The sequence below is a fragment of the Coffea eugenioides genome, chromosome 8 (assembly GCF_003713205.1).
Source record: "Coffea eugenioides isolate CCC68of chromosome 8, Ceug_1.0, whole genome shotgun sequence".
NCBI classification, from domain to species: Eukaryota; Viridiplantae; Streptophyta; class Magnoliopsida; order Gentianales; family Rubiaceae; genus Coffea; species Coffea eugenioides.
In genome coordinates, this window is record NC_040042.1 from 3,729,806 (window position 1) to 3,751,356 (window position 21,551).

A 21,551-nucleotide genomic window follows, 5' to 3' on the forward strand; every position below is an offset into this window, starting at 1 on the left:
TGACAACCAAAAAAAAAAGTGAAAAATAAGTGCCATTACAAAAAGAAGGGACTGATAATTACAATTCGCCGCAAGTACAAGATTTCAGATGGGCAAAGACGGGGCAGCGGTCCAGGAATAGTGGACCACCGTCGAGAGTATTAGTCACTTGCCATAGATCAATCCACAAAGGTGGCAAGCAATGAAGATTTAATTGAAGGCCCAGCTTGAAACGAGAAAGCTTGCGTGGTCCACTCTGACTAGTCCAGTCCGTCCCACCCAAGAGAAAGGAAAGGTGCGTGTGGCTAAACCCTCCAGTCACGTGCATGCTTTTGGGACACAGAAGAGAATCATGAGAAAAGTTGATCTTGATACGCCACCAACAGCAAATGGGAAAATCATCTGTGCACCATAGCCCTTTCAATTCCAAAAGTCTACAAAAATGAAACAGAGGCAACCAAACATGGTAAAAAAAAAATCTGCCTACAAAATAGTGCTCAGTCAACTTTTGAGTATGTGTGTATTAGTACCTTTTTGTCTTTTTGAGGAAAGTACGTGCATACTCATTGATACTCAAGACCACGGGCAGGCAACCGGGCAGAACGGTTGCAGGTGCAACCGTTTTTAGCGATTTTGTGCATTTTGCACATCGCGTAACTTTGTTTGCAAACGATATAACTTTGTTTGCACAACGTGTAATTTTAGAACAAATTTTTGTGAGCCCCATACACGTTGTTAAAAACGAGGTACAAGAAGTGATTTGGACCGTACAATTTTTTTGGGCCAAATTCTAGCCGTGAACTGTTCAAGGACGGTTTTTCTGATGACCGTCCCTGCCCGTCTCCACTTTGAGTTGCAACAATTGACACTTTCTTTTTTTTTTTTAGAAAAAAGTTTTGATGAGTTCGGCTCCGATTACCACTATCGGTTAGGTTAGGCCTCCGAGACCATAGGTTGCTTACGAGAGGCACTTGCAGACCATTCACCACTACAACTCTCGCATCGACAATGAGATTCAAATATACAATTTTTTGTTAACAATTGAGACTTTACTGCCTGTTCTTTTTTTTTTTTGACAAGAGGAAAAGAACCCTCCAATGATATCAGGAAAATTGGAATTTGCAAACAATGGACATGAGAAAGGCATCTTCATGGTTTGGAAACTTGATGATTTGACACATAATCAAGGAAAAAGAAATGCCGGGTTCTTCAGACTTCGCAATTTGAGAAGTGTACGAGTATGTAATGTATGATTTTTTTTTTGCGTGAAGGGTTGTGTCTACGCGACAAATTGTGAAAATCTATCACTTTTTTAACATTTCATTTGTCTACTTACAATCAATCAACAACCTTTCTCTTTCTTCTCTCTCCCTCCTGATAAGCTGTGTGCTTGCCCCACTCCACTCTGTAATGCTTAACTGCAATCATAGCCAGAAAAGAGGCTTTGAACTTCAATGCATGGGGTATGCAACATTACCTGCTAGGTATGGCGTTTATGATTTATCAGGCAAATTAACTTTTGATTGCAATAGTTTTTCTCCTTTCGGACTCCTCCAATTCTCTCCACCTATTTGCCTTTCACGAAAATCCAACTGTAACTGACTCTGGTCTGACCTCTGTCGTCTATCTAAGAAGAACGGAATGTTATATGAGAGACTTAAATCTCTGGGACTAAAGGATTTTTTACTTGCTTCTTTTTGCAGGGGACGTAGTTAGTAAGGATGATAGGAGCTGTTCTTTTTGATGTCTCGGAAGCAGTAAATTGTTAAAGAGTTTGCAAAGAAAAGAAATCCCTTTTCCGGTCTTGCAATGCCAGTCCCTCTTGCTCCGTATCCAACACCTCCTGTTCCATTTACACCACCTGCAACTGGTATGGTATCATATCCAGGAGCATTCATACTCTGCAAGAGACTTGAATGGACATATCCTGCTTTGCTGCATGGGATATTGAAACATGTTTTCTTGAATTGCTTATGTTATTTAAGTTAAAAAGCTAGATGGAATTTGTGACTTCCATCTTTTTTCACTTTCATAGCCACCTACCGGTAATTCAACTGAAGGAGTTTACTGCAGAGAACCATCAGATTTTGTAAAGTCAAGCACTTGCACTTCAAGATAGAATTTTTTACACAAATTCAGCCTGTTGAATACAATCAATAACAGTAAATTAAGGCAAAAGAAAGCATTCTTCAGATTGAGACCAACAATCAGTATTCAAAAGGTTTTCGCACTTGCGGCAATTTTGGAACAATAAATTTTTCTGGTTTTTGTTCTGCAACTTTGACAAATTTATATGGTTCTACAAAATGATTTGACTTCAAAGCTTCCTGTCACCGTGAAATTTTATGTGCATCTCTTAAGTAGAATTCACCTGTCTTATGATATGTTGCATAGTCTCTGATCCTCAATAAGTTTGATGGTTATCAGGTGCACAGAGCCAGCTTGTTTGTTCTGGTTGTCGAAACCTTTTGGTGTATCCGGTAGGAGCAACCTCTGTGTGTTGTGCAGTTTGCAATGCAGTCACAGCTGTACCTCCTCCTGGTATACTTGCAGTGACTCTCCAACTCATACCTCTCAATTTTCATTCTAGTTAAAATGCTAACAAATTTAGGAGGGCTTTTCTCAGTATCGATTTTCCTTTAGCAGGCACTGAGATGGCTCAGTTGGTTTGTGGGGGCTGCCATACTTTGTTAATGTATATTCGTGGAGCAACAAGCGTGCAGTGTTCTTGTTGTCACACCATCAATTTAGCAATGGAAGGTAAACTAAGTGATAGTATGGTTTTCTGAAGATTGTAACATCATTAATCTGAGATAGCAGCAGTTAAGTATCATGTGGATTTTATGACAGCAAATCAGGTAGCACATGTGAATTGTGGGAACTGCCGGATGCTGTTGATGTACCAATATGGGGCGCGATCTGTAAAATGCGCCGTCTGCAATTTTGTGACATCAATTGGGGTCAGTATATATTTTGTTTAACCAGCTTTTACAAGTTTAAATCATAATCATGGTAGGTAGATAAATTTCAGGAGGAGCTAAAAAGAAAAACTTGATCAAATTGTGAAAGCTATCTGCAGCATAATGCAGATTGCAGTGTATCCAAGTCACAGACACTGTGAGACAAGAGATGCCTACTAATTGTGCAGCTGGACACTGCAGATGCACAATAGTGGGATCAAATGAACTAGGAGCAAAAGATTAAGTTGCTTGAATATCAGCAGATCTTCTAGCTAACTCTTGCTGTTAACGGTTGCAAAAATTTTACTTCCCTGATTATCCTCCACACAAATTATTCAGTTAACTATAAGCCATTCACATTCTTGATCCCAAGAATGTCATATGGTTCAATAAATGATAATCATCAGTCATCCGCTGATTATCATGATTGCAATTATTGATCTCTCACTTATAAGGCATAAGGGAACTTCCCAGAAAGTAACATTTGACATTCTGGCAGAAACACCTTAGTAAGCTCCTCCTCTTCCCAACCTTCTTCACATGTGCCAAACATCCACTCTCTGAAAACAGCAATTTTGCCCTTTCTTTTTCCCCTCTTGAGTTCCTCGGATCTCTGACCAACTTGCATTCTGGAATGGCCCGTACACTTTGTTAAGTACTATGGCTAGAGATTAAAACTTAGTTAAGCACTTTGAGGATATGTGTTGGTAGAGGAGAGTAATAACTTTCAGCATTGTCACATGTAGATAATGGAACCCTATGCTAATCTTAATACAAAATAATCATGTCCACTGTTTCAACTTCATGTAACAAATTTCCATTGAACGACAGGCATCAGCGAGCACTATTGAGCAGAAGTTCAACAGCTGAACTCTGAAGTTTTCTGTTTCAATACCACATTACATTGCCATTTTGAAGAGCTGCCAGAAACTGCAAAATTCCTGGAAGCAGAGAAAGTATATTTCTGCTGCATTGTATAGAGTTCTTTTTCCAGCGCGTGATTTACATATGAATAAGCAAATTTTCCTGCGTAAATGCACAAGATTATTATCTATGAATTTGAGGTTGCTAGCGTTGTTTCAAATTATTGGATAAGAAAAACATCATTTTCTTGTAGTGCTTCTTCTAATTGCATCAAGCACACGACATCAGGCTGTATATTTCACTTTATCCATCTTTTTGAATTGTCAGTGGGATGCTGGAATTAAATGCTTCCACCAAAATATCAATCTCCAAAAATTGACTTTTTCCAATTGGATAATCCTGAAGATAGGAATCGGGTCAAATGTTCCTGGTGAAAAAAGTTGGATGCCTGAAATTATCCACATGGGATGTCTCATCAAAAATTAGACCTGGTCACCTAGCAGATGATTCTAATGCCAGTTCAAAACCAATGGGTCCAATGGCCAGGGAGAATCTCTTTAAAGCTCTCTTGTGCACTAGATCAAAGGCTCAAATCCCACCTAATGCATCTCAAAGAAGCACAGCCCATTCTTAAAATAATCTAAAAAGTGCAGTAGATTTTCTAATCCCTATATAAGTCTCCTTAAACTTCCCCTTCCTTATAGCGTAGACTGGTATAGGAATATGATAGATGTTATTGTTGCGGAAAAAAAAAAAAACCACTTCAAATGTTACTTCTCCATACTTTGCTGTTCTAATGTGGTATTTTACTGTGGTAAAAATTATTTGTTCATCGTGTAGAAAATCTCCAACGTAAAAGTATAGAAAGAGCAAAAGACATGCGGCTCAGAGAGAAAACAAGCGTCGTTGTTTTTCTCCTTTTCAAAGTAAGAGTCATGACCCTCCTCGAATTGTTTCTTTCGAAAATACTAATCAAGCAGAAAACTAGCCGTCTCTGTTTTCTTCTCCTAGTGCAGAGACTAATCAAATCCTCAAAACGAATATGGAGCTCCTAAGTAAAAGGGCACTCCCCTTTCTTTTTGTTTTACGTCTCTCCTTTCCTAATTACTGCTAAAAACTAAAGAAGATCCCATAGAGGACAAAAGACTAGGTCGTTTCCTAATATCAATTGGGAACATGTTTCTTAGGTCTTCAGCTTAAATTGGGAAATCGCCACGCGGATAAATCTCGACTCTTCCAGACTTGGAGGCTAACTTAGGCGCGACCCCGCGGAACGTCTAAGAATCTTCATTAATCCACTTTTACCCCTTTTCTTGCAATATTCTTGAAATTAGCACCGATTGTCAAATATAAGTAGAATCCATTCAATAATGCAATATTTGGCCAAAATCAAGGAAAAATATTTATAAATTTAATAGCAATTATACACCTTATCAATTTCTCCCACGCTTAACCCATGTTTGCCATCAATCATAAGAACAACAAATCAAACAATCGAGTTCAAACAATAGTTATCATTCAAATTATCTATTGTTAGAGTACAATTAAAACACGTGTCAAGTATTAGTAGCTAGCCTCCAAGAAATATCTCTTCGATTAACTTTTAAAATCAAAAACTTTTTCAATTCTTGGCTAACTAATTTAAAAATATAAAATATTTACCCAACAATCAATCGGCAAATGATTCGACTATTAAGCAAAAATTTCAACATTAAAATTTATGAATCAACAGGCTAATGTAACCATCCACATATTTCCACTTTCATACACATTTTCACTTTTCACTATTAGCATAACATTTTTCTAAGATGCCCCCTACACTTGATTTTTCTTTGTTTTTCAATTTTTCAAGAGAAATGCTTAGTTCTTAGCCATTCAAACCGTTTGATGCAAGCTCCGACATCTACCAAATGAAGGAATTTGATTACTTATCTTTCATCACTTAAACACTAAATACTCATAACTATCGCCACTTTTTGACACGAAAGTCAACACTTGTGGTGAAAACTCCCGGTTATTAGGTAAAAAATACTAGTGAAGTATAACCAAATATTGTTCACAAATAAGTAAAAAAATAAAATTAAGCATCACAAGTCTACTTCATTTCTCAAACATAGAGAATTAAGATTAATAGTTGAACTAATTTATACGAAAAATGCCAGACAAATATTTACAGTGCTTAGAGAAGTTAACCAAAAAGTACAAAAGTCACAAAATTTTTAATATTCACCAAAGAGACATTCTCAGATTTCACTACGTCATACTTGACACATTAAAACATAACACCTTATAATACCTTAGCAATGGTAAAAATTTAAAACACCTAGCCATTGATGATTACAATTAGCCACAAAAATGACAAAAATAAAATGAAATTCAAAAACTTTTAACAGAAATTCCAATAAAAATGACTAAAATGAATAGTATCACAATACTATACCTCCCATATTTAAATCTTACATTGTTCCCAATATAAGCAATAAAGAACAAAAGAATCGAAAGGGAATAATGAAACTTCCCTAATCAACAAGGGGGCATGACAACTATGGGTAAGGGGCAAAAGAAGGAGTACAACGAACGGAATGGTTGCAGTGCTGACCACAATTGGCAAAGATGAGCGGCGGCGATAATGTTCAAACTCGGCGACACTTTCCAAACAGCGACAACAAGGAATTTGTCATTTGGAATACAAGGGGGAGAAAAAAATGAAAAGAAAGAAAGAGATAATGGAAAAAGAAAGAAAAGAAAAGAAGAAGAATAATTAGGGTTTTGGGAATTTTTTTTTGCTTCCCTCTTGGCGGAACAAGACGCGGGCATGTCTTGTTGCGTTGTAGTCTTCTGATCATGGTTTTGAAATTTTCACGAGATTTAGTATGTCCTCAAGACGTCGCCACATGTTATGGTCTAGTTGTCTTCTGAAATTTCTGAAATTGAAATATGAGTTTGTCAGTCAGTTATGCGTAGGCACACCTTGTCAGGTAGCAGTCTTCTATTTACTAAAACAACAAAACAAAAATCAAACACATAAAATATAAGAAATCTAAGATAAAAATAATAAAAAAGTGAACTAAAAAGTGAATTGAGTTGCCTCCCAATAAACGTCTTTGATTAGATATAAAACATTATTTCTCAATCCGGTTGTAATTTAAACTTTCTTGTAATTGGTGAAATTTCTTTAGAATTCAAATCACCATTACGTGCAATCACCTTTTTTAACTTTTTATCAATTTTCACATCATAAGTTATTTTCAACCCATGACACTTGGTCACAATAAGTTTTAACTTATCCCTGCAATTATATTTAGAAAATTCTCGCATAGAACGATTAATAGCATAAATGGCAAACATAGAATGAAAGTTAATATGATGTTTTATCTTATTAAAAATATTAAAATGAACTATTTCTCCATCAAATTCTATCGTAAGAGTACCCTTACTAATATCAATATTAGTTTGGACAGTATTCGAGAAGAGTCTCCCTAATATAATGAGTGATGAATTTGGAGAGCTTTTAATATCCATGTAAAGCACATAAAAATTAGTAGAAAAAACTAATCCATCTACTTGAACTAAAATATCCTGAATTATCCTATTCGAATAAGTAAATGTACGATCAGCCAATTAAATTATTACCCTTGTTACTTTCAAGGATCCTAGATTTAGGTATCACATTAATAGAAACTCTTAAATCTAGTATGACATTTCTAATTTTAGAATTTTCTATCTTACATGAGATAGTAAACATACTTGAATCCCCGTATTTAGGTGGTAGTTTTCTTTATAAAATCATTGAGACATTCTCATCTACCATGATTTCTCAGCCCCTCTCAATTTTTTCTTGTTGATGCACAAGTTCTTTAAAAATTTAGCGTATTTTGGTACTTGCTTGATCGCATCTAATAAATAGATATTGATTGTCATTTTTCGAAACACCTCTAGGACCTCTTTTTCTTTATCTTGCCTTTTTGGCTTCTCCAACTTATTTGAATTAGGTGATGAGTTAGTATTAACTTTAATTAAATGATCAGAAACTATCTCAGGAGTTGTCTTGTTTAATCCTTCTACTTCCAACTCCTTTTCAATTTGATCTTCGCTCTTATCCTTCGGACCTGTAGGTTTTGGTCCTTCAATTTCTTTCCTTTTTTTGAGGGTCATGGCGCTAACATTCCTTGAATTTACTTCAGGTTGAGAAGAAAGTCTTCCTTTCTCTTGAAACTCCAGACGATTTATTGCAGATTTCATCTGACTCATCTGATTTTGTAGATTTTGTATGCTTCGTCTTCTGTTAGAATTGCAAGGTATTCTATTGAAGTTGCATGGTGTTAAAAGCCAATGCCTTGACCATATTCTTAAGAGATGTTTCTGAATTAGACGAAGAGAATTGAGATCTTGATGGATACTATAGTTGAAACCTTTGCTATCTATCGGGAAAGAAATCTTGCTGTTTATTTTCCCCATAATGAAATTTGGATGGTACATTCAATACAAATTATACGTGTTAGAATAAGGGTCGTACTGCCTACGGGGCGTGAGCACGTTTTCAACTATGTTCACTTGTTTAGCATTATTATATCCATCAGTGGAATGACTAATATCCTTGCAAATTCTGCATGTCTTGACTTACTGCATGTTCCCCACTGCCATTTGTCGAATCATAGATTTTAATTCTAACAATTGCTATTGAATTAATAAAACACTTATCTCATTCACTCGATGACCATGTACTTCATCCCACGTGTCAAATTGTTAAAAATTTTCAACCATCTCTTCAATCAAATCTTAGGCGTCTTGAGGAGTTTTGTTCACCAAAGCACCTCCATTTGCATCATCAATGATGTTTCTGTTTCTATAGAGTAAGCCTTCATAGAAGTACTGGACGAGCAACTGATCACTAATTTGGTGTTGCAGGCAACTAGTGCATAGTTTCTTGAACCTCTCCAAGTATTCGTAGAGGGATTCTCCTAGTTGCTGATTTATACCACAAATCTCCTTCCGTAGACTAGCAGTTCGAGATGCAGGAAAATATTTTTCTAAAATTTTCTCTTCATGTTCGTCCATATGGTGATCCTCTCCGCAGACAAGTAGTATAACCAATCTTTAGTAGCTCCTATCAAAGAAAAAAGGAAGGCTCACATCTTTATCAGCTCTTCTATAACATTAGGTGATTTTATGCTCGAACAGACAACGGTGAACTCTCAGAGGTGTTTGTGGGGCTATTCACCTGACAAATCATGAAAATTAGGTAAGAGGTGAATTAATCTTGATTTTAATTCAAATGTTACATTTTCAACAAAATTAGAAAAAGTAATGTATAAAAGCTGCTGATTTAAATTAGGAGCAGCCAACTCTCTTAAAGTTTAATTATTATTATTTGCCATCAAAACTTCTTTCTACTCAGAATCACGGAAAGAATCCAATAAATTCACTATCAAGTTAAGTCCTGGAGATGTAGTAGATGGCTGCTCTTCCTTTCATATTCTAGTTTCTTTTATTAGTTTACATGCAGTCTTCTCAACCTCGAGATCGAAAATCAAATCACCTATATGAAAAGAATGAGATATAAACTAGCAAAAATATTAGAAATAAAATAAAATAAATTCAAAAAGAAACAAATAAACCAATGCCAATCCCTAACAATGGCGCAAAAAATTGACAGGTATCGAACCTGTGCAATAATAAATTCCTATTCATAAAAATATATAAACGAATATAATGGCAAATAGTGTTGTCTCCACAGGGATTAAAAAAATTTTTTGTTTTCTTCCAAGTAAAAGCCAACTGGGAGATTTTGAAAAATTAAAATTAAAATAAATACTCAACGTAAATAAAAATAATTAAATAGAAGCAAATTAAATTTAAATCAATAATAAATAAGCTCTAACCAAAGATATAATTTTGAAAATGGTTCATATAACTGCTCATTGATGCAATAATTATTTTATCTATTTGTTAATAAATAGGTTATAAATGCCAAACACGCGATAACAATCTACTTTTTTTTTGTTGTTTCAATAATTAAGGTACGCCTGTTAACTATTTTTCGAATTAAAAAACAATTCTAGGTACGCTCATAGAATTTAATTTCTTAATTGCATTAGAAACTAGAAAAAATTTTGTTCTAATTAATAAATGCACTACCAGAGTTTATTTAAATTAGATCATATGTTCCCTAACATGAAACCAATCATGTTAGTCGTCACTAATTTAAGACAATTAAATAATTACGGATTTAACTATCTTAATTGACAATAGTTTGTTAAGTTGAATTAAATATCGGACGTCCCTGATATTCAAACAACAAAATAACCATGAGAAATCAAATCAGAAACTCATGAATACTCATGAATACTAATGAATAATAAAAAAAAACAACTAGATCTCACAATTATAAATAAATCAAATCCTTCGTCATCTCTTGACTAGAAAAGAAAATTAATTGTTCATCGCGTGAAAAATCTCCAACGCAAAAGTATAAAAAGAGCAAAAGACGTGCGGTTTAGACTTTAGAGACAGAACAAGAGTCGTCTTTTCTAAGTAAGAGTCACGACCCTCCTCGAATTGTTTCTTTCAAAAGTACTAATCAAGCGAGAAAACCAGCAGCCTCCGTTTTCTTCTCCTAGTGCCGAGACTAGTCAAATCTTCAAAACAAAAACGAAACTCCTAAGTAAAAGGGCACTCTTCTTTCTTTTTGATTTTCGTCTTTGCTTTCCTAATTACTACTAAAAACTAAAGAAGTTCCCATAGAGAACAAAAAACTAGGTCGTGACCCCACGGAATGGCTAAGAATCTTCATTAATCCACTTTTTACTCCTTTTCTTGCAATAGTCCTGAAATTACCACCGGTTGTCAAATATAAGTAGAATCCATCCAATAATACAATATTTGACCAAAATCAAGAGAAAATATTTATAAATTTAATAGCAATTACACACTGTCACATCTTCCATTCTCAATCTCTTGATATCCCTCATGGATACTACTTTGACCACAAGAGGATTGCAACAATTCTAAGACCCTGTTTGATAATCCAATGTAGCACTTAAATTTAATGGATTCAAATATTAATATATTCAAATCGTTTGATAATAAAAAATTGAACATAAGAATTAATTAAGTGACACTGAATTTTTTAGGCAAAACTTGGTTCCAAAATTAAGTGATAAGCTATTCACTTATCACTGAATGCGATATGCACTCAAATGTATTAGATTTAATACTTAATAATTTAATAATTTAATAAATTTAGATTTTGGATTTCAAATTTCAGACTTCAGTTTTATTATCAAATGCACCCTAAGTATGACCAAACGAAAATTGACCTAATTATTGTAAGAAAATTGACCTCTTGACAAGAAGGAAGCATGCAAGTAATTTCAATATGATTGCGAAAGTAGTAAAGGGGTGAACGAGATACCAGACAAGCAAAGATCATCCAATGCCCAACAAAATGTCTCAGCTGACCTTCTACCAAAGCCAGATTCATTTTTGAGGAAAATTTCAAATATGGACCACCACCACAAGTCCTAGTACAGGGGTTACCTTTAATAATATATTGTCAATTTGAAAAAGAGCTATAAATGCAACATATTTATCTTTCCAACTGTGAATAAATAACATTACCCCCTCGCATCTTCGACAAACCATGTGAACACTTGGCTGACATTGAACAGCTATCCAATGGCATTAGAATTCAGTGTCAAGAACTAGGACTACTGCCACTTTTGTCATGAGACCCTCCAGTCCCCATTGGGGGCCTAATGATATTTTTGTCCCTGTCGTTCCTTGGAGTCGACTCATTAAACGTTTTCTTTCTTTTATTTTGGCCTGTATGTTGGTAGCCTGACAGGGGCCTGCTGGTTTTAGCGAGCACTGCTCTTGCACAAGCTCCTCTTTTTATCATGCAAGGTCTAATAATTCTTTTTTCTAAAAAAAGAAAAAGAAAGCTTATCTGATCCCCGAGAAAAAGGCAGATCTGCTTTGTCAATTCTCAAAAGATCAGAAGGATTAAGATTCTTGGGAATGTCATTCCTCATTAGAAGGACTTTTTAAGGCACAAACCAGATCAAGAAAGCTTTCAACTGCAGTTTATGATACTATTTTAACTTTTTTTTTTTTTTAATCACAAGCACTCCTTCCCCGAAACATTTCAGAAATATTACTTTGAATTATACTGGAATCTTTGTTTCTCTGCAGTAAACTGCATATCGATATAAAATCAACAGTAATTCTCTAGTGCTATAGAATGCACATCAATCTTCTACATTTAACTCACAAGGAGGTCCACTGGCGGAAGGTGAAATGCAGTTGACATACGACAACCGGGCATAGAATCATAGACTACACAAAGGACTGCACCAGGAGCAAGAAAACTTCAAGTTTCTCATTGGATCAGGATGCGCGAGGGTTAATGTTCATATCCAAAACAACAGGCCGGGAAGAAGAAACTTATATCATGGCCAACTAACTTAATTATGTTACATCAAAATTGGGACGAGAGATTAGTACATTCACACTCATTCCATCAAACCTTGCTTCGAAAGGGACTGGAAGACAGCTTATTCATCTCCCATGGCTAGCTCCAAGGCATAGTCATCCCTTTCCTGCAGCAAGAAAAGCAAGGTGGTTAGTCCTCAACTTTAATGTTCTTTTTCTTTGTTCCCAACAAATGACATCTCTTTGCAATTGATCTACAGGATGCATAAGAGAACTTACAACAGGTCCTCGGGCAAAATATCTTCCAAATTGAAGCCAATACACCTACACAGAATAGCATTATTAGTTCCACATTAGCTGAGCTAAAGAGCATTTGACAAATTTGTTGAGCAAGAACTTCAGCCACAAATGAGACTGAGTTCTGATATAACAACCCCCCACACCATTTTTCTTTTCCTGATTGTTTTTTTTTTTCTGAATCAAAACTCCACTTGATCTATTTATCTTTGTCAAACTTGCTAAGAGAGAATAACCACACTGAGCATAAATACCACTACATGAAAACATTCTTTTTAAAAAAATCTAATTTGACTGCGGAAAATTGGGGCCAATTCTTGTGTCAGTGGATAGCAGAATGCTGAGTATGCTTTTCAAGAAGAACATAACTTCGTACCAACTAAAAAAAAACTGTTTGTGCACAATGTCAATCACTTACGGACAACAAATCCAGTTAAGAGGGCGCAACACAGAGAGAGAGAGAGATAGAGAGATTCCAGAATGAAGTTTGACTCCCAAAAGCTAAAATTCAAGTCAAAATGATCCTAGGAGAGTTTGAAACTGAACACCAAGCAACAAATTACTCCTAAAGAAACAATTCTCCCTCAACATTTGAAGCCTTCCTGCATCAGTAATTAATGCTCTTAAGCTTTTCAGAAACAATTCTTTGATTTATGCACTACCTTAAAGAATCATAGATAGATTCAATGACCTAGTAATCTACATTACCTCATCCTCATCTTGTGTTTCAACTTCAAGGTCAGATGATGGGAAACCCACACAAAGAAGTGCATAACCCTGCACACAAAGAATTTAACATCAATGCAAGAATTGGTGAAATCATTATCTATAGTTCTATGAATGTGTGATAGCGCTTTGACTTCAAATAAGGACTTACTTGGTTTGAAGCAAAAAGAGATGAAGCACTAATTAGTTTGAAAAAATACATATCTTTGGAAACCTTTAAAGCGAATGAAGCACTAATTTACAATCTGGACAGAAGGAATATCTTGTAAGGATCAAATTACCTTAGATTTCAGTTCCGCTGATATCCCGAGGGCCTCTGGCTGTCTAAGTTGCCCAGATTTTACGCGAACAGCACAGCTAGTACAACAACCTGCCAGACAATGAGTTTTTACAATTATATGAAATGAAAAAGAGATGCCTTAATGTGTCTCAAAGTTCTACAATTTATTGGGTTTAATTCATGGATTAATCTTCTATACATTGACAGCGTATACACTTTCACCATTGGATGCATGACATATAATCTGAATTTGAATTTGAAATCTAAATTTTGAATACACATCATGCATCCAACCGTGATAGTGTATACACTGTCAATATATATAAGATTATCTCTTAATTCATGCCAAAACACACCAAAACAAATAATATAAAAATCAGACATGCAGGCACAAAATCGCATACAAAATCAAAAAGCAAACCCCACATATGCAAAGAGTCTAATACCAAATCAAGATAGGGACAACAGAAGCCCCGCATAGTTTAGTTATATTTGTGGACCTGGGGGACTGATCAGCCAGAATTCACACGTATAGGATATAGCCATCATATTGGCCTTCAATTTTCATTTCTATGCATCATCTCATTCCCCGGAACCACATAGTAACAACACAAAGTAAATCTTTTCAACGCCAGACAAGAGGAACTAATTCCAACCTTTTCAGCATAAAATTTCAAATATGTTAAATCATAATTTATGCGAGTGAAACAAACAATTTTGTGCCCTCTACCCTCCAAAAGAAAAAGGAAAATCATACAGATAATGAGTGCAGTGTAGGTGGACACAAAAAATGGAGAATGAAGAGAATGATCAGCCAGAATTCACAATAAAATGCCATCATATCGGCTATCAAACCGATAAAAAAATGATAACCATCATCTCATTCTCTTAGCTCCATCCACAATATTAGTGTATCTTACATAAGCTCAATTAAGCTCGATTGAGCCCAACTTGAGTTGAAAAAAGGATCAAACTCAAGTTCAAGAAAAGATAGTATTCAAGCTCAAGTAACATCACTCAAATCAAGATCACAAGTCGAGCTAGATATTATCATATACTTTAAGCACTGAGATCGAGCTTATCTTCAGATATTTGTTCAAGCTCAAGCTCAAATTAAAGCACATAAATTTTGTGTCGATCTTGATTAGGCTTGAATACACCCCTAATTAGTTATTTAATAATCATTAACTAAAAGTAGAGTAATCAAAAAATAAATATATACCGTGCCTGCAAGCAAATGGAAGACTTATATTCTGCGATTCAGCCGTATGCAATATATACTGGTCCTGCTCAAAATCCATATTACTACTATAAATAAGTAAATTGAACAAATAATTCATATAACTAAACTTAAAAGGGGAGAAAAAAAACAGAGAAAGAGAAAAAACACGCACAAACACGCTAGAATGCGTGAGATAATGTACCTCGGGGACGAAGAATTCGTGAACGATATCACGTTGGCGGTCATGAACAGTGACCTTGTGGGACGGGACTGACGGGGAGCAACTGCTGCTACCGTTTTGGCCGGTGACCGAAGCAGGTGGCGTTCGGAGCTCCGACGTCGTTTTGCTGCTGCTGCTCCTGCATCGGTGTTTGGGGTAATTTTGGTGAGGTGCGGTGTGAAGTCGGTGGCGGTGGATAGGCGGTAGCCGGGAGAAGAGAGAAGAAGAGATGGCGGACATGTTTTGTTATCTGCCTCTTTTCCTGTCCACTCGAATTAACGGAAAAACGGGACGTTATAACTCGGTTACGTCGACTAACTTATAGTAACGCTTGGGAGAAAATTTATGTTGGAGAACTACCAAAGGGAAAAAATTAAAATTGAGTCCTCATTACATCAATTAAAGATATTATCCTATACAAAGGCAAAAAAATGTATATAACTCTTTGGGGGCTTTTTAACCTTTTCTAAGTGCACTTTTCTTTCAAACAAACAAACAAAAAATCTTTTCTAAGTGCTCTTAATCAAATTTTAATAATATAAATAAGGTAAAGAAAAGATGTGGGATTTGTTACAACTTACCACCCAAATCCTAGACACTTGTTTTGAACAAGAAAGAACAATTAGCTCATGACATCCTATTTACCTTAAAATTGGTTACAATAATTAGATAATAGTTTATTGTTTGCAAAAATTTAGGGTTAATACCACTTTGTCCCCCCAAACTTTGGACGATTACCCATTTCAGTCCCTAAACTTTAAAATGTGACATTTAAGTCCCTAAATTTATAAATACCTCCCATTTAAGGAAAATTGTTAACAAATTCTGAATGTCATTGGTGGTCGAAATGTCCCATTTTATAAGGGTTTAGGGATTTAAGTGTCCCATTTTATAAGTTTAGTGACTTAAGTGGGAGGTATTTATAAGTTTAGGGACTTAAGTGTCCCATTTTGAAGTTTAGGGACTGAAGTGGATAATTGTCCAAAGTTTAGGGGGACAAAGTAGAATTAATCCAAAAATTTATGTACCTTGGTCTATAGCCCGATAAGCAGATGTATACCGATTAAGTTGTCTACGAGTTCACTTATATACTAATCATGTGGTGATACAAATAATAGTGTCATTTTGATTTCTTACATTATCATACATCACCTACTTTTGCTTGTCTTACATCAACATATATCATCATACATAACTTTAGATCACTTTTCTTACATCATTATATATCACCTACTATCACTTTTCTTACGTCATGGTATATCCATGTAGCACCCACCATCACTTTTCTTAAAGTATATCATCCTACCATGATCTAAGGCAATATCTTTAATTAAGGTGAGACGTTCATGAGCTAAACCTTTAACAATAATACCTTTAAGAAAAGATATCAAACAGGACCGAATGGTGACCTTGCTTTTCTTACATCAACATATATCATCCCACCATGATGTAAGGTAATACCATCACTAACTTACCGTTGCGACAAAAAAAAATTTTATAGCTATTGCGAGATCATGTCTATACAATATATTTTCCTACGCTAATTAGTGACTGAATCAATGTTGCTACAAACCAATCAAGTTGCTCGAGACTCGGGAGTAGCATTTGCCAATATCAAATATGTACACATTTGGTAGTATGGATTAATTGACTGGATTCTTCTAACCTATGCAGCAGAAAAAGGAAAAGGGAATACAAAGACCATTCTAACCTTCTCTCATTGATAGAGTGTTGGCTCTCCAACTTCTGAGGACTACTACTGCTACAGCGTCGTCATTAGGCAAATAGAGGTCGGCAAAAACTTAAGTAGATTTGGTCTTCTAGATCTAGTGATCTAAATTTTGCCATATCTCTAATACTTAAATAGGTGAGACGACATGATAAATTTTGAGCCACTAGATCTACATAAACCCGATCTGCCCAAGTGTTTGCCGATAGAAGTCCGGTGTCATGGCATCTGTCCATGTCAGATTACCTTTGTAGTCTTTGATCTACTTAGTCTTGGGGTCACATTCCAAGAGCTTGAAGGCTCTGTTTTGAAATTCGGACCGGACCGGCTGGTCGAATCGGTCGAACCGGGAACCGGCCAGGTAGCCGGTCCGAGTCATATTAAAAAACCGGAAATTTAAAACCCGGTCAAAAACCAGGTTTGACCGGGCAAAAATCGGTTTTCAACAGTAATTTTTTTAAAAAAAATTCAAACTTTTTAATATTATATTTTGACCCCCTAAATTGTTAAAACTTATTGATATACCTCAAATATTTGATACTTTATAAATATTGTCCTAAAATTTGATGTTATTTTTCAATTAAATTCATAATTTTAATTCTAAACTTGTTAATATTTATTAAATAATATAAATTGTTACTTGATTGTTCTAATTTCTTTGTATTTTCTTGTTAAATATATTTGAAACATCAAATATATATGAATATACCTTTATTAATATCAATATATTATTAGATATTATATATATAATATTTTAATTTTTAAATAATTTTTATTTATGACGTCATCCGGTTCGACCCTATCGACCCCCGGTCGAACCCATTGACCCCTGACCCCTAACCTCGGTCGAGTCGCTATTCGGTCCGGTTCTGAAAACATAGCTTGAAGGTTGACGGGGAACTCACTGGCCCAAGTGAAATTTATATTAAAACACCAAACAATAAATCTAGCAATGAGTCATCTATTGGATAGACCATGTCAAGATCACACTGAAGTGCACAGTTGTAAGTGGATTTTGTTCATCCTTCACAAATATCAAAAAAGATGTCACACACAAGGAAGATATGCAGAGGAAATACCTAACGTTTGAGGTTATGAGGATTGAGGACAGAGGGACTGAGAGAGGATATAGTGATGCCATCCTATTTTCGAGGAGATCTGTGATCTTTTATGGGACTTTCTGGGAATATCTTCTGTAACCGGATTTTGTGGCCATTTGAACATTACCTAAATCATTCATTCATATAATTTCTTTGTCCTAATTTTCTCCGATATAAAAATTGTTGAACATATATTTCTGGATTTGGTACTTGTCCATTTTTTACATATATCCCAATCATCAAATTTTGAAAGTGTAATCCAATCAAACTAAGGGTGCGTTTGATAAAACTAAAATCTGAAAATTGAAGTCTGAAATCTGAAATTTGAATCCATTAAGTTATTGAATTATTAAATATTAAATCTAATACATTTGGAGCATATCACATTTAGTGATAAGTGAATAACTTATCACTTAATTATGAGAATAAGTTTCGCCTAGAAAATTCAATACTATTTAATTAATTCAAATATTCAATTTTTTATTATTAAACGGTTTGAATATGTTAAGATTTGAATCCATTAAATTTAAATGCTGAATTAGACTATTAATCAGGGCCTAAATATGTTAATATCTGAATCCATTAAATTTAAGTATTGAACTGAGTTATCAAATAGGAACTAAGACACTGTTTGATAACCTAGTTCAACAAATAAATTTTAATGAATTCATATCTTAATATATTCAGACCGTTTGATAATCAAAAATTAAACATCCAAATTAATTAAATGGCGTTGAATTTCTTAGATAAAACTTGTTTCCAAAATTAAGTATTCATTTATCACTGAATGTGCTATGCACTCAAATATATTAGATTTAATACTTAACAATTAATAATTTAATTGATTCAGATTTCAAATTTCAAACTTCAGTTTTATTAAATGCACCCTAAGGCCCTGTTTGATAATCCAATTCAGCACTTAAATTTAATAAAATTAGATCTTAGACCCTATTTGATAATCCAGTTCAACACTTAAATTTTAATGAATTCAGTTTTTAACATATTCAAACCGTTTGATAATAAAAAATTAAACATTTGAATTAATTAAATGGCACTGAATTTTCTAAACAAGACTTGCTCTCAAATTAAGTGATTTTGCTATTCACTTATCATTGAATGTAATATGCAGTCAAATGTATTAGATTTAATACTTAACAATTCAGTAACTTAATAAATTCAGATTTTAGACTTCAGTTTTCAGATTTCAATTTTATCAAACGCACCCTTACATATTCAGATCGTTTGATAACCAAAAATTAAATATTTGAATTAATTAAGTGACACTAAATTTTTTAAACAAAACTTGTTCTCAAAATTAAATAATAAACTATTTACTTATCACTAAATATGATATGCACTCAAATATATTAGATTTAGATCTTATTTGATAACCCAATTCAACACTTAAATTTAATGGATTCAGATCTTAATATATTGAGACCATTTGATAATCAAAAATTGAATATTTGAATTAATTAAGTGGCACTGAATTTTTTGGGTAAAACTTGTTTCCAAAATTAAGTGATAAGTTATTCACTTATCACTAAATGTAATATACACTCAAATATATTAGATTTAATATTTAACAATTCAATAACTTAATAGATTCAGACTTTAGATTTCAGATTTTGGACTTTAGTTTTATCGAATGCACCCTTAATACTTAACAATTCAATAATTTAATGGATTCAGACTTCAAATTTCAGATCTCAGATTTCAATTTTATCAAGCACACCCTAAGTATGAAATAGAAATAAATTATCAACAATTTTGATTTCTGAAAATAATTATAGAGAATATTCTAATAGGTAAGTAGAGATACATTATTTACCCGTGATGGAGGGGATAGTAATCCATATTTATATCCAGAGAGTTGAGTGTGAATAAAATTTTGGATATTAGTTGATTTAGTTTGGGATTCTATGTGAGAGAATTTTCAAATAAGTAATATTTTAGAAATGTAAAATTAAATAAGAAAAGCTTGTAAATGTACGGTAAGATAATTAATTGTTAATATACGTGGTTACTTAGGTCGTAACAAGTGTGCAGTGTGCACTGATAGTTAGAAAATTCCATAATTTTATCACACCCTTTTCTTCTAGCTAAAGGGCCTAAGAACAAAAAATCATAATATTTCTTGGTAGTCACAATTTGATGTTAATCTAAGTAAAATGCATGGCCCCCTTTGGATTGTTATTTTTTAGGACTTTTTTTGTAGCAAAATATACTGCAATAATTTGATGCATATGAGATAAAAAAGTGATTGAAAAAAGTGTTCACGAAAAATGTAAAATTTTTTTTGTGAAAAATCACAATCCAAATTATGTTCTTGTTCCAGTATGAGATGAAAATACCTTTTACATCCAATAGTTGATAAATGGACTAATATTTTTTGTTAAAACGAAATTCTACATGTATTAAGTGGTACGCTAATGAACTAACAATGTTAGAAGATTAATAAAAAAAAAGGTTTTTATTCTCCTCATAACCTCATATAGTCAATTGTGGCGTCTGGATCCTATTAATCCAATTTGATCTCCCTTTCATTAATGCCCAGTTTTCTAATTCTAAACCAGTAGATTTTCCTTTATATCAAACTTGATGATTAGCCTAGCAGCCTAAAGTTTCTCGCACATTTTTTCCCTTCTAATAGAGAAAGGTGGAATTTAAGAAGTAAGGAAACGGAATTAGATTTCAAGTACACATGTTTGATAGGCCAACGACCCAGAAAAGCTCCAGCTGCATGGAAGACGCGATGCAGCAGACGTGTCATCCCATGGTAGTCCAACCGCCATTAAAGCCATGCAAACGGTCACCCCTTCTATAGGATGAAGCATCTATAACAACATTACTCGTTCACTTATCCAAGAAAAAATACACAAAGACACATAGTGACGGCGAAAGAGGGAAAGAAAAAATGCATTCAGTCAAAGAGAAGGTTAGCAATGCAGCAGGTGCAGCCCAAGAGAAGGTTGAGATCATGATAGCCAAAGGTGAAGAGAAGGTGCTTAGGTTTTCTTATGTTCTTAATATCCCAGCATTTATTTGATTAAATCAAAGACTGGACAGTATCACTTTTGTTTTAGGAATCAAGTGGTAACATATCAAAATTCTGGTTGGATTTTTCAGGCAGAGAAAGCTGCAGCAAGGACAGAGGAAGAAAAGGTGATAGCCAAGGAGGGAAGGAAAGTTAAGGAAGCTGAAGCAAAGATGAAGCTGCACGAAACCAAAGCAGAGAACGCAGCAGAAAAGCTAAAGCATTCTCACCCTGTTTATGGTCACCACGACCCAGTGGTTGGAGGAGGTCAAGGGCATCATGCCCCTGTTGGGACTGCAGCCAACCCAACAACTGTGGTTCCAACTGCTGCTTACCCTCCGGGGAGCCATCCTCCCGGCCACCATCATACCAAACACGTCTAGCGTTTCCACAGTCAGTGTATGTATAGGTGCTTGTAATTGACTGCAAGTTTATGTTCGTTTAAATTCCGGATTGGAGTAGGCAAGTTTCCTTGTACAATTTAGAAATCAACAAGCAAGAAGCACCGGTCTAGTGTACTTCCAGAATAATTGGAATCTGATGGGGATTACTCATTGATACAGTGTTATTACACAATTCTGACAAATCTCTCTTTCATATTCTAGGCAAAACCACAGAATAAAGCACCGTCTTGAACATATATAATTTGTGAGAGAGAGTTCATGAATGACAGAATGATTGTATACATTAACATTCAAAAAGCA

At 34.6% G+C, this 21,551-nt stretch overlaps 3 protein-coding genes and 1 non-coding gene across 6 annotated transcripts; 2 read left to right on the forward strand and 2 right to left on the reverse strand.

Annotated features, from left to right (window-relative positions):
- The first annotated feature begins 1,239 nt into the window (after positions 1–1,239).
- On the forward strand, positions 1,240–4,097 carry LOC113779630 (protein LOL1). 3 transcript variants are annotated; one of them, XM_027325281.1, is made up of 6 exons: positions 1,240–1,463; positions 1,683–1,849; positions 2,407–2,520; positions 2,623–2,739; positions 2,830–2,939; positions 3,771–4,097. In XM_027325281.1, exons 2-6 carry the CDS (start codon positions 1,789–1,791, stop codon positions 3,807–3,809), a joined length of 441 nt encoding a protein of 146 aa, XP_027181082.1. In that variant the 5' UTR covers positions 1,240–1,463; positions 1,683–1,788; the 3' UTR covers positions 3,810–4,097. The 3 variants fall into 3 exon arrangements, with proteins under 3 accessions (XP_027181082.1, XP_027181084.1, XP_027181083.1); XM_027325283.1 differs by having other exon boundaries at positions 1,249–1,463; positions 2,626–2,739; XM_027325282.1 differs by lacking the exon at positions 1,240–1,463 and adding an exon at positions 1,483–1,586.
- Positions 4,098–12,013: 7,916 nt separating this feature from the next.
- LOC113779622 (ferredoxin C 2, chloroplastic) lies at positions 12,014–15,330 on the reverse strand. Its single transcript, XM_027325272.1, has 6 exons — positions 14,964–15,330; positions 14,762–14,825; positions 13,541–13,629; positions 13,242–13,310; positions 12,516–12,560; positions 12,014–12,403 (listed from the first exon to the last, which is right to left on the reverse strand). Exons 1-6 carry the CDS (start codon positions 15,219–15,221, stop codon positions 12,359–12,361), a joined length of 570 nt encoding a protein of 189 aa, XP_027181073.1. The 5' UTR covers positions 15,222–15,330; the 3' UTR covers positions 12,014–12,358.
- Positions 14,344–14,425, reverse strand: LOC113781825. The gene has a single exon (XR_003469728.1). It is a non-coding gene; the product is annotated as a small nucleolar RNA Z102/R77 (small nucleolar RNA).
- A 5,368-nt stretch (positions 15,331–20,698) lies between the features above and the next one.
- LOC113781248 (late embryogenesis abundant protein 18-like) lies at positions 20,699–21,403 on the forward strand. Its single transcript, XM_027327151.1, has 2 exons — positions 20,699–20,814; positions 20,940–21,403. Exons 1-2 carry the CDS (start codon positions 20,728–20,730, stop codon positions 21,228–21,230), a joined length of 378 nt encoding a protein of 125 aa, XP_027182952.1. The 5' UTR covers positions 20,699–20,727; the 3' UTR covers positions 21,231–21,403.
- The last annotated feature ends 148 nt before the right edge of the window (positions 21,404–21,551 follow it).